The sequence below is a fragment of the Tiliqua scincoides genome, chromosome 3 (assembly GCF_035046505.1).
Source record: "Tiliqua scincoides isolate rTilSci1 chromosome 3, rTilSci1.hap2, whole genome shotgun sequence".
Taxonomy (NCBI): Eukaryota; Metazoa; Chordata; class Lepidosauria; order Squamata; family Scincidae; genus Tiliqua; species Tiliqua scincoides.
The window spans coordinates 151,825,657-151,839,009 of NC_089823.1; the positions used below are offsets into that span (position 1 = coordinate 151,825,657).

Here is a 13,353-nt window from a genome sequence, read left to right on the forward strand (position 1 = left end):
TATGCATTCCTTGGCCCAGCATATTTGGCTTGCTGGTAGCTGCAGTGGCACGCTCATGGTAGTGATGCCAGCATCCCGTGTGGGCAACAAGTCTGAGTATATAGGAAAATGTGAGATCACAGGAAATTTCTGGGCCCCCTCCTTTCGCTCTTGGGCCCCTTTTTGACCCTGGGCCCAGGTACAAAATACCCCCTTTACCCCCTCTCCTAGGCCCTGCCTTAACCCATTTTTGCCCAGCACACAGGTGTACAAGTTTGATCCTTGTTGCGTATATGCAACATTGGACAGAAATGGCTTAAAACAAGAAATCCCTCTTCTCCTCTGAGCAGTGGCATAGCTAGAGGGGGGTGCCAAGCACTAAGTTTTGCAGGGAGCCTCACCGCAGCGTGCAAGGGGCGCCTGCCCTTCGGAGCCATTCAGCGGAGCATGCCTCCGTTTTGCGCCCGCCGCCTGGAATAGCTCCGAAGGGCAGAGGCCCCTTGCACGCTGCGATGAGGCTCCCTGCAAAACTTAGTGCTTGGCACCCCCCTCTAGCTACGCCACTGCCTCCAAGCCCGCTTCCCACACATCCACCCCCCAGTTCGCCATGGTGCCCGAAGAGGCGGGTGCTCCACTCTGCGCAAGAGAGAGGACAACCCACCACCTCGCAACTTCCGATGATGTCAGGGCTGGAGGAAGTGGTGGTGCTTCAGCTGTTCCTCAGAGCGAGAAGAAGTGGGGCGTCAGCGCGCCAGCGAAGTGGTAAGCGGATTGAGCAGGGACGGGGGGGGGGTGTTGTAGCCGTCGCCCCCTTCTCCATCGCCGGCTGTGGACTCCGTGGCTAGGGAGGCATCCAAGAGAAGGCAGCGAACGCAACTCGCTGTGCTCGAGTCAGGCTGCGGCTTTCTTGCGCAATCCTAGGAATGTCTACTCAGAAGTAAGTCCCAGTATACTCCAAGGGGCTTACTCCCAGCTAAGTGTGGTTAGGCTTGCAGCCTGAGAAGCCAATCCTCTGCATGCCTACTCAGAAGTAAATCCCATGATAGTTAATGGGACTTACTCCAGGAAAGCGTGGATAGAATTGCAGCCTTGGGCAGCTTTGCACTGGTGCTGGGACAGGCGGTGGAAGTGCTGACTAGGGCTTCTCCCTTGTCGTGAGCAGCTCCCTCACCCTCAAGTCTTTGCTGCAAGGCAGTGGTCTCCACCCTTTTGAGTGCCACAACCCCAAATAAACGAAGTATAGGACTGGGGGTCCACAACTGAGTCCACCCCCTTCCTGGGACCCAGTCCACCCACCCCTCACTTGCCCTGTTTCCTCCCTACTTCTTGTGTCTTCACAACACCCCTGTGAGGTAGCACCCTGAGCAGGGTTGGCCTAAGGAGCTGAGGGACAAGACAGCCAGAAGAGGCTATGCAGGATTATATTAACCATTTCTGCCTGTTTGCAACAGGGACCAAATGTGTACATCTGTGCGCTGGGCAAAAATGGGTTAAGAACTCAGTTTTGATAAGGCAGTAGCATTATTGGATTGGACCTAAGCCCTCCCTTGCATGAGCTCTGAAAGGCTGCTGTGACCCCCCTCCCCCTTTGAGTGTCACAAGCCATAGACTGAAGAACATTGTTGCAATGATTTCTAGGCCAGAAGGTGAGAGTATTCCCCAGCTCCTCTCCTTTTGGAAATTAAACTCTTGGTGCAGGGTGTGGAAACTTTCCTCAAGTAAATCTGATTATGATAATCTTCTTGTCTGTAGAGGCCTTCTGAGCGTTTAGAGTTCTTCCTCATTTTCTTTATAGGGCACTGTTGGTGGCAGTGGTGGTGAGACTGAGCGATTGTGGCTTGTCTAAGGCTACCTAGTGAGTTTGTGCCATAGGTGAGGTTTGAACTGGGGGCTTTTCTGCTTCACTCTTAGCTCTTTGTGCCTTGTGCATCCATCTGATTGTTTTTCTGTACCGTACAGATTTGGCTGGGTCTTCAGTCAGTACTGGCTGCCTTGCTGCTTTTGCTGCAGTAGGGTAGTGTATGATGCCTGTGTGAAGCTTTCATGCATGACATTGAACTTACCGTTATGGGAATGTTTCCAGTCTAACATTTCAACTGGGATGCAAAAAGCTCTGGTTTGAATGCAGCCTGGAGCCCGTTCTAAGACAGGGAGCTATGTTGAGAACTTGTCTGTTATGCTTCCAGCAGCCATGACTGAGCAGGGTGGGGTGATGGTGTCTTCTAAAGAGTGAGAAGGAAATTGGCTTCCTCAACTTTCAGTTAGATTAGGCTGCAGTGTTTAACTGATCAGTCCTTTGGTTGACTAAAAAGGTGTGGCCAGTTAATCAGATGGCAGATTTAAAAACATTTTTAATAAAAATAATTATATAATTGCTAGATTGTGGGCACAATTTTGAAAGTAGCATTTCTTTCACATTCAGAGTTGATTATCTTTTCTAAGATGATGTTTGTTGCAATTCATTCATACATCCTAACAATGGATAAAGCACAGTTTTTCTTCAAAACTGTTGGTTTCATTCTTATGTATTTCCTGCAGGTTTAATGGATTGACTGTGCAATCCCATGCTGATATCAGTGCAATATCCATCCTGTCCTGCCCAGTAAAAGGGGGAGGGGAAAGGAGCCCAAGCAACTCACTGCTGGCACTGCCCTCCTGGTAACTCTACCAGCATCTATGGAAACCCTGACACAGCCCACCAATCATGGGGTGATAGCCTGATGTCAGCCTGACATGCAACAAGCCACTGCAATCTACTTAATCCCAATAACAGTGGCCAGAGAAGCACTACCAGGCAGAACTAAGCAGGGGGTGGTGGCAGGTTCAGGTCCAATGAGTGGCCACCATTGAGATGATTAACACAGTAACACCCACATGCATACACAGAACAAAAGTATGCCACAGCAACTCCCCTTGTAGGAGGTACTGTGACACAGACATAAAGGAGACAGAATAGAGAACTGCTAGGAATTCTAGACCTGAGCGCCAGGTGCTAGAATTCCTAGCAGTTCTCTACTTCTGTCTTCTGCATGTTTGTGTCACCATAGCTCCTACAAGGGAGTTTTAAGCCTTTCCGCACAAACACACAATCCCAAGAAAGTTTTTGACTAGAGCAGACCAACAGAAGGAAGATAGCTCCTTTGGAAGAGACTAGCCATGTGAAATAAACATGCAAGTTGGCTCTGGCAAGGGTTTGAATTACACTATCGCATACAATGTGGGGAAAATTACTGTATTGAATAGTTGATGTATCAGGATGTAATAATCTTTGCAGGACAAGGATGTGGCAGTTAGTTTTGGTGGGATCAGGCACCAGCATTCTAGCTGATTGTCCATTAAAGGATGTGTGTCTATTCTGAGAATGCTGCATTTCCCCAGAGTTCAAATAGCAATATATTGTCAGGAAAATTAGGATTTCTCCCAACTACTAGGGCTGTTGAGATTTGGGTGCCATGTGGAATGTGATTGTGCCAATCTTGTATGAATTTTAACAAGCGTTTATACAGTTTTATTTCAGTGGGTTTTTATTGTTAATTTTTGTCATTTTGTCAGTAGTTCAATCATCAAAGTCAGTAGTTCTTATTTATCCCTTAGAAATTAAAAAGTTGTGTTTTTTTCCATGTGTGTTAGTTTTAAGGGCAGAGTGAAAATTCTAATCTGTATTAGCCACTGTGAATCAGAGGGCTAACACTCATTCTAGAGTAATTAATACAAAGGAAAAGGATTTTACTACACATATATGGAATTGATATGCCCTAGGCTGTCTTGCCCATGCCCATATTCCTAAAGAAATAACTGGTTTCATTCAAATCTTTTTTTCCTCATGTAGCAGGTGTTACAAGATAACAATACAGTACAGTTCTCAAGATGGTGCGAATTTTGGCCAATGGAGACATTGTACAAGATGATGACCCTCGAGTAAGACAGAACACTAGGAACAGGGAGAACTCATCCCGACCGGTGAGGAGAGATGTATGTATTGTTTCAATGTTGTTTAGAATTACTCTGTAGGGTACTTGAAATAAATATTGAAACCTCTGAAGAATTATGAATGGTCATGACAATCTACATTTGAATTTTAAACCGCCTTCCCCGGTAGAGAAGGTGTTCCTTTATGAATGAAAGTCATAATATGTGAAATAGTCCATACGTGTATTACAGGGCAATCTTAACCCCTGCTAATTGGGTAAGAGGCACTTTTTCAAATGGGTGCTCCTTCTTTTAGCAAGGGAGAGTAACAGGCCCACCTCACCCCAGCAGTGTCTATTCTAGTGGCTGTCTGCTGGTGTTCTTTTGCATCTTTTAGATTGTGAACGCTTTTGGGACAGGGGCCATTAGTTATTTGATTTTTCTCTGTAAACCGCTTTGTGAACTTTTAGTTGAAAAGCGTTATATAAATACTGTTAATAATAATGATACTAATTATGTCTGTTTACTTGCAAGTCAGCTACTGAGTTTAATAACATTTCACTGTAGTTATTCATGTTATGTCAAATATTTCTGTGAAAGTGTGCATTCTAGAAAGTTTAAATGCTAAGATCCAGTAGCTAATAGGAGGGTATTGGCTTATTGCTTTGAAGTTATTTTACTTAACTAACTTTTTATGATGCTTTCTGTTGTATTGTAGTATCTTAGGTTAGCTGTGTTTTTGAGAGTAAGGTGGAATATAAATATTTTAAATGAAAAGCAAATATCAGCAATCACTGTACTGATTATAGTTCTTTAGTGTATGAATTATCCTCCTTTTTTCCTTTCCCAAAATTACCTCTATGGCAATAATGGCTCCCATAAGCAAACTTAATCCCATAAATCAGCGGTTTTCAAACTCTCAGGGAGAGTTTGAGCTACTCTAAGTTCTTGCAGGGGCAGGGGGGAGGCAGCGGGGGCGGGGAAAAGGCAGTGGTGCAGTTGCGCCGCTCAGGCAGGGGCTTGAGTCCACTTACCTGAACCTCCTGCAGCCTCCAGGGGGTGCAGGGAGCCCTTTGCGACCTTCTGCAGGGCTCCCCGCAGCTTCAGAAGTGAAAGTGGAGCAATCGTGCTCCACTTCCACTTTAGCAGAGGCGGAGCGAGATCGTTCCGCTTTCACTTTCAAAGCTGCGGGGAGCCCTGCAGAAAGTCACGCAGGGCTCCCTGCTGCAGGAGGCCTGGGTAAGTGAACCCAAGCCCCTGCAGTCCCCCTGAGCAGCGTGATCCCCAGGATTGCGCCGCTGCCTCCTCCCTGCCTCCAGGCTGCTCCCGCTCCTTAAGGGGAAAAAGGCCAGGGCCCACAGGCTGGGACGTTGCGACTCCCCAGTTTGAAAAGCCCTGCCATAAGGAATCCTATAAACCACCTTCAGCTACATTTCTGGTTTTTGCAACTCTGTGTTCCATGAATAATGATATAGTTTCATGAATTCACTCTTTCCTCTGGGTTCTCTCCACAGGGGTTTTTCAACACAATGACTAATGCAGGCCCTGCCCCACAACAGTACTACCACCAGCAGCAGCCGCCTCAGGGTGCCAGGCCAGAGGAACGCTCACCATTTTCAGACATCAACCAACAGTTGGTGAACATGGGATTCCCAACCTGGAACCTTGGCAACCAGGTGGTGGAGCCAATAATGTCCATTCTGTTGCTTTTCCTCCTCATGGTGGTGGGTGTGCGTGGCCTCCTCTTGGTAGGCCTCATCTATGTCATTTCACATTTGAGCCAGCGATGACAAGGACTTCTATGGAGGCTGTGACTGCTGTCCAACTAGGGTAGAAAGCCAGGGGTGAGTGAGTGAGTGAGTGAGTGAGTGAGTGAGTGAGTGAGTGAGTGAGTGTGAGAGAGAGAGAGAGAGAGAGAGAGAGAGAGAGAGAGAGAGAGAGAGAGATGAATTGAATGCTCCCCTTGTGTGAGTGTGTGCTTGTTTATGTGTACAATCATCTCTCCTGAGAACCTTTGTATATATAATTCATGCAGGGCAGAATTGAGGAACAGGGGTGTTCATAGTGTCTGTGTTCATAAAGGTACTATTACTTCCACATCAGTTGCCTCCTTAGTGGCCTGAAGACTTTCACCGGGAACGCAACGTTTATTTTACTGTCCTGTGCAGCATATAGTTGACTCTAGTGATGGCCTCTGCTGAGAGATGAAGCTTGATTTTTTTTTTTTGTCCAAAGGATTGAAAGAGCAGTAGCAAAATCCCTGATTAGCAAGAACAGAGGCACACCTGGGCATCTCCTTGAACCTAGTCACAGAAGACCCTCTCTCTTGTCATTGTCTAAACAAGTGTTGGTAGAGCTCTGAAAGAGAAAATACATGAAACACTGCCTGAGGTAGCAGTGGTAGGTAGCACATACTGCTTTGGTCGTTCAGGTCCTTAAGTGTGCAGATCAAATCCAGGCGGACAAGAGAATGGGTACAGTTGAGAGGATGTGCTTAAGTCCTGTGGGATTTATACTCTTTCTCATCTTATTTACACAGAGGTAAGTCCCACTGATTTCAGCATGCTTCCAAGAATGTGTGCTCACGATTCCAGCCACATTTTTATTTCTTTAAATTGTTTGTATCCCACCTTTCCCGCCGAATAAGTGAGGTATTCAAGATGGGATTTTGAGATTTATATCAGCGGACATGATTCAACAGAACCTTCAGGATAGCTGCAACATGTAATGTAGCAGTAAAATATCAGATCAGGTAACATATGTTAAAATCAGAAGAACAGCACAAAGCAGTAAAGACTGTAGTACATCAGATCCACAGCAGCAGCAAAAAATTCCCTGTGTAACCTTGGAACAGTATGGGTGGAAAAATTAAGTGTTGTCTCCTAATGCTTGCTGGAACAGATCAGGCTTTGTTGACCTCCTAAAATGTATACCAACATAATTCAGAGCAGTTGCGAAAATGGGCCATGTTGGAGCCCTCCAGTGTGAGAGGAGGTAGGACTTGTAGGTAAATTCAGATCTTTGAGCCACACTAGGCCAGTGCACACTTAGAGTGACTCCCACATGTTGGGACTGTGAAGGGGCTGCTGGACTTGTGGCTAGGCAGTGCTTTGCAGAAGGACCATTTGCAAGTCTAGCTTCCTCCACATAGGAGCTGCATGCAAGCTCCTTGCAGTTTGTGCAGTCATGTATACAGTCTCCATGTGGAGACACCAATTCTTGCCAGTTGCTCATTTGGGAGAGTATTGCTCACAGACAATCCTTGTGGTGTGTATTTGGAGGCGGCCTGAACTGTGAGTCAATCCATTGTCTCATAATACTGTGTGAGTGTGTGTGTGCATTGCAGTGGGGGAGCTTTGCTGAGTATGGGTGCAGTGGGCATCAGTGTATTTCTACTAAATAAGATGAATTAATGGAACGATGCCTCTTCAAGTGGCTGCACTTTGCATCCTGATATAACATGCTGGGAGTTTTGCTGCAAACTTTCTTCTGCTAAAGTGGTTGAAGGAAGAGAATTCAATCAAGGAAAAACTATTTGTGACGCTCTTTCTCGACTCTGTGGAGCACTGATTGCAGATTGTTCCATAATACTTTATTTTTCTCTTTCCAAGGCTCTAGCCTCAGTTTTCTTCCTTTTGATCTTGTTCTAGAAATAAATAACCCAGGCTTAATGAAAAATCAGAGACCTACCTACATTTATCTGTTTTATTTCAAGTTTGTCCTGAGGACTAGGGAGAAGTTGCAACATTCACAACCAAATCTGTGAAAAATATAACACACACACAAAATGCCTGACTAACTCATATTTATCTATATTAGATTCTAGATCTATCTATAATGTTTATAATAACTCCTGTCTATAAATCACAGCATTTCCTTGAATAGCCACCAAAAGACACTGCAAGGAAGGCCTTTTTTGATGTTTGGAAGATGCTATGGCTAGCTTCTGAGGCGGGAGGGGCGGCTGGGGGAGAGATTAGAGACAGACAAATCTGAGTGGAGAAATTGTAGGCCCTATTGTTTATTTTTAACCTAAAATGTCAATAGCAATTCAATGAACATTGTTTCCACAACCTCCTCTTCCTGATTCCTGCCATTTTCTGCATGCAGTAACTTCTGGAGCCATCCCAAGCAGGAATATCTGCAGTGACAGGGGAGAAAGTAGATCTGAAAATGCCTGAATTTTGCCTTCAGGTCCTGGATGTGGGCTTCCTGGATTCATTTGTTTGGCCACTGGGGAACAAGTTACTGAACTAGGTAGAACGCTCGTCTGATGTAGTCCAGCTTTGTTTATGTTCTTGCAGTGGGTGGAGTGTAGGCCTTATTAACAAGTCTCATGGAGGGAGTTCATTTTAAAAAACAAAGCAATAACAAAACAGCTAAGCATTTTCTATCATTTTAAACATTCACTGAGAAATTTTCTAGCTTGTGGATGTGGAGCAGCAATATACAGAATGCAACATTTTGGTCAATTATTTGAACAAGCACAGGGTTACAATGAATAGCAAGCCATCAATAGGGCTAGGATCCAAAGAACCACTCTATCTGCTCAACCCACCTAGTGGGACTTTGGGTCTGTGTTTTCTGGAACAACAGCCACCTCTGTTAACATGGCAAACTGAGGGGAAAACTCCAAAGCAGTTTATAATAATGGCATGCATGGAACAGCCTGTCTGCTGTTTCAAGAAAAAAGGAGAAAAGTCTCACAGGGCACACTCAAGCTCTTGGATAGCAGTCAGTTGACATTGGCAAAGGGTTGAAGCAGTATCTCACCTGCTTCCCTAAATGGTGCTGGTGCTGGTGCTGGCGCTGTAGTGCAGTGTAGTGTTTCCATAATGCTGATACACAGGTGGGACACGCACTTGAGGCTGTGTTTCTCAATCATAAGGTCTATGAATAAAAATAAAGTTTTTTTTTTAAAAAAAGTTCTGCAAGTCTATTTGGCAATATGACATCAAAATATTAGCTCAAGGCAGACAAAAGTCAGAGATTGGGGGAAAAGAAGTTGTTGTACAACAAACAGATCAGCAGCAGTGTATCACTATTATTAGGTGGTGTCAGACTGTTCTCTGTGCTCTGAGGAGATGAACCTGAATGTGTATAAATGACGGTCCATGTCCCTGAGCAGATTTATGTGAAAGTAAATGGAACTTGAACATAGCAGCTTTCAGAGTCCCTTCTGCTCTGAAATCTTTGGTGTTGTAACTGAGAGTTGTGAGTTAGCAGCTCACATCAGGTTGCTCATGAAAGTGGGTGACTTTTCTGTTGGGAATAAAGTTGGCCCACAGTGACTGGCAATGTACCAACTGGCGGATGTCTTCCTAGTGTGCTTTTGTCACATGGCTTTTTTATTGGCTTGCACCCATAGATTGTCCAAATTTCTTTAAAGAAATACGTGCTAGAGATGGAGCTTCAGTGCTGGGGGCCCCTATTGTGAGTTTGAGTGACATAACTAATCCTGTTAGTAACTTGTTCTTGAATTTGTGATGGAGGTGATGCTCCCTATAATAAAAGAACAATGAGCATGAGTGCAAAGGGTGAGGGTGCCTCCTCTGAGAGTGTTAATCTCCAGGCCTAATCTTCTCAATAACTGTTCCTGTGGTAGGTTAAATGCAAAGCATGACTATTCAGAGTGGGGGGATGACGACAACGCAACAAGGGTATTCATGCAATATGCGTGTTTGCCACGTAGACATCGAATATATATTTTCAAAATAATACAAGTGTTCATCAAAGAATGATCTTGAAATTCTTACACTGAGATCAAGAAATTTACAAAGCACCTGCTATAAATTGGAGCAGCGGTCTTCAAGTTTGTGACCACTGAGCCCTGAAAAAGCAGTCCCCATATCGACCAGCGCTTACCATTCCAGCACAATGCTCACAAGAAGCCACCTGCAGAGTGATGCTGTGTAGCCTGCTGCCCCAGCAGGCTTTGCGCCTGGATTTTCAGGCTAACACGACTATGCAGAGGGTCATGCTGCAGCAGTCAGATGGGCTTCTTGTGAGCAGTGCACCAGAATGGTAAGCACTGCTCACAGTGGGGAGGGCTTCAGTATTGCACCAGATGTGACCGGTGGGCCGTGGTTTGGCAGACGCTGAATTAGAGTAAACGTTAGAGCTTAGCAAAAGAAAAAAGCCACAGTCATCAACACAGCGCATCTTTGAAGAAATACTCACCAGTATTGATGAATTGTATAAAAATGAACCATGTTCATTTAAAATAAATATTATTGGATTTGACTGCGACCTTCTCAGCTTCAGCTGCCATGTTAACTTCTCTGTTAAGATCAGATGCTTCATCTTTGATTCCAAAGTAGCAATATCAGTTTTTCTACCTTCTCACACTCCAACCACGTGTGGATAAAAGTTCCTTTGATTTGACAGCCCTCTAATGGACGAACTATGAGATGTAAAGTGTAATTTAAGTTGTGTGTGATACCAACAACATATTGGCTTCCCATATAATCTGTCTTCAGAGAGGGCAATACTGACTTACATATTTTTTTCACTGCTGAAAATGGTTCCTCAAGGTTGTAGAAATTTCCTTTCCAATATTTTGTTCCCATACTTTCTTTAATTCATTCATTGTACCAAGATGCTCAGGCTGCAGTCCTATGCATATTGAATTCAATGAGACTTACTTCCAGGGAGACATGCAAAGGTTTGCACCGTCAGTGATCATGATGTTATAAATGTTAGGAACTGCTCCTTAGATTTAGAGATGACAGAGAGTAATACATTTTCTAACTTTGTCAGGAGCTGTGTGCCTTCTTTAACTACAATTAGGTGCAGAATTATAAGATGATTTTGATAACATGAATATGCTCCTCGTTACATTTTTCTCTGATCTGGTTTCCAGTTTTTCCCTTTTCATATAGATCAGTGGTTTCCAAACTCTTCAGTGTGGCAACCCACCTGGTCCTCCATGGTGGGTCAAAATGCAATGCTCTCTGTTGTAACACAATGCCTTTTTGGGAGCCCCTAGAGGCTGCTTCTGGATTGCTCCAGGCCTCAACCCACTCCACTTCCAGTCACTTCTGTGGGACATTCTGAGGGCCAGTTGAGGCCACGGGCCCAGCATGACCCAGAAGCGGCCTCCAGAGGCCCCCAATAAAGCATTGTGATGCTACAGGGAGCACTCTATTGCAGTTCGGGACACATGGGGTCATGACCCACTGCACATCAGGTCACAACCCACAGTTTGGGAAACACTGATATAGAACATTTAGTCTGGATCTGTATAATCCAAAATCCTCCCAACATTTAAATTGTTGATGCTTTTCTCCTGTTTAAAAAGTAGGAGATTATCTAGGTCAGGCATCAGTGGAGATATGGCAGGTGCCAATTTAGGACCCAGTTCTTCCATATGCATAAAGCTACTGTTAAGAAAGGATTTTTGAATTTTGTCTTTAGTACCATGAACTACCAGAAAAAAAGAATCTCATGTCTGTTAATCATAACATTTAATTATGAATCATAATTAAAGCATTAATCATGGATCCAACACCATTGCAATCATGACTTTGTTTTGCTTGATTCCTGAATCATGTGTATGCGTGCTTTTATTTGATACATTTTAAAATAATCATCTCAAATGTGAGATTCACAGTCCTCCCAGCTTTAGTTGACATTTGGATAAATTTGACCACTTTCCTTGGTGAATAAGCACCATATTTTTTCCCCCCATTTTGAAAGTGTTCAGATGATACCATCCAAGGAATTTCTTGAAAGAAGAAAGTCAATTTAGGGAAAGCTGTCATTTTTACCACCACCTTGTGGTCAAGCCAAGATAATTGCATTCTGGACCACAAACCAAAATCATGGTTAATTTGTTTTAGGATAAGATTATATTTGGGCCCCATCTTACATGATGGTTACGTTCCAAGGTCAGTTTCCCTTGATTTCTGTTAATCTGAAAGACTCAGTTTCTGTGAAACAAAACAATTTCCTGACATGATACATGCTTTTATATAACTTCTAGCACTGAACGCTATGAGCCACTAGCACTAAAGGATACAACTCCCCTGTTAAACCCTCACCTTCTCTCACCTGCACAATATAGTCAAAATATTGAAAATATGACTTTTGGTTTGTTGAGTATTAGTAAAAAAAAAATTGAAATACGTAATAATAATGAAATCAAAGTGTGGAATTAAACTTTAATTCATGGAACTTTAATTCCAGCTCCATGGCTGTCCAGCATATTGGGGATGCTGCTTCTTAGGATCATCAGGAACATCCACGTGACCCTCAATTGGATCATAACCGCTGGTTTGGGAACCATGAAGCTAGAGGCTTGTATCAACCAATCACAGGGGCTGATGTTATATACACCTTGTTGCCTTGTGAGTCCCAAGAACACCCAGGCCATAGATGTTTGCTAGGACAGGTCCCAGCCTCAGGCCATGATGTTCCTGGCTTATCTCCCAAAGCCTGTGACATTCCCATTTGCACAAGGCATGGAACCCTGGGCTTGCTCTTTCCAGCTACCATAAGCTTTGGGCTGCTCTGGGGATGCAAGCAACCAAGAGAGCAAGCCATTTCTCTGGAACGGGGTGGGGCGTTGCACTGAGTATTGTCAAGGGTGCCTCTGGTTGCAGCTGCTTGCTGCAGTGTGAATAGTTTCACAGCTCACCAAAGAGATGACTGAATTTAATTTGAGAAGAATGGGCGCCTCCCTCGATCTAGATGACATTTTCATTGCAAACTAACAAGGGGAGAAATCCAATTACATCACAAAGGGGCTCCCTAATAGGCCATTCAGGCCTCTCTGTGTGTGGTGGGACTTGTGCAGAACAACAACAACAAAAAACCCTCCATTGCAGAGGGAAGCGCACAGGCCATCCATCAGCCACACAAAGCAGGGCTTGGCGAGGGAGGGAAACACTCGGCCCAGCTTTGTATGTGCCGGACTAAAAGAGAGCATCATTTGAAAAGTTCAAGAGACACAGAGAGAGGGAGTGAACAGCTCTCTGCTGAGATGGGGCTTAAAGTGTCATTCCAGCCAGCCGGTTTGTGTGTGCTTGCATGAGTGTGTGTTTACACTTCAGCCCCTATATTGATGAAACAAGGCTTTGTGATTCCTAAAGTGCTGGTTTGGGGAAGCTAGTCAGTGAGAGTCCTTTGGGGTGTCGTCACAGGTGACACAAAGAACACTGTTTTTGTCTTTCTGGTGGGGGTTGCTGTAATCATAGTATGCTGAACAAGTCATATTTGGAACACAATAAACTTGCCAACTTAATTAAAATGATAGTTCCTAGCAATGTGGTTCTGAAACATCACACCCAGACCATTTAGAGCACGCATGTCAAGCATAAGGCCCGCGGGCCCAGAAAGAATTCATCTGGCCCCCATTATAATTGGGTTCTCCCAGCATGACAATTGAGCTCTCTCATATATGAAAATTTGAACAAGATGTGCACATTTTTTCCTTCTTTCATATACAGCTAATGAGTTTCCATG

General features: G+C 44.3%; 1 protein-coding gene across 8 annotated transcripts; it reads left to right on the forward strand.

The window, feature by feature from the left end:
* The first annotated feature begins 660 nt into the window (after window positions 1-660).
* On the forward strand, window positions 661-12,188 carry FAM241B (family with sequence similarity 241 member B). 8 transcript variants are annotated; one of them, XM_066622252.1, is made up of 4 exons: window positions 661-741; window positions 3,809-3,951; window positions 5,403-5,564; window positions 12,076-12,188. In XM_066622252.1, exons 2-4 carry the CDS (start codon window positions 3,847-3,849, stop codon window positions 12,136-12,138), a joined length of 330 nt encoding a protein of 109 aa, XP_066478349.1. In that variant the 5' UTR covers window positions 661-741; window positions 3,809-3,846; the 3' UTR covers window positions 12,139-12,188. The 8 variants fall into 8 exon arrangements, with proteins under 8 accessions (XP_066478349.1, XP_066478343.1, XP_066478345.1 ...); XM_066622246.1 differs by lacking the exon at window positions 12,076-12,188 and adding an exon at window positions 1,775-1,851 and having other exon boundaries at window positions 5,403-5,755; XM_066622248.1 differs by lacking the exon at window positions 12,076-12,188 and adding an exon at window positions 1,775-1,834 and having other exon boundaries at window positions 5,403-5,755.
* Window positions 12,189-13,353: the final 1,165 nt, after the last annotated feature.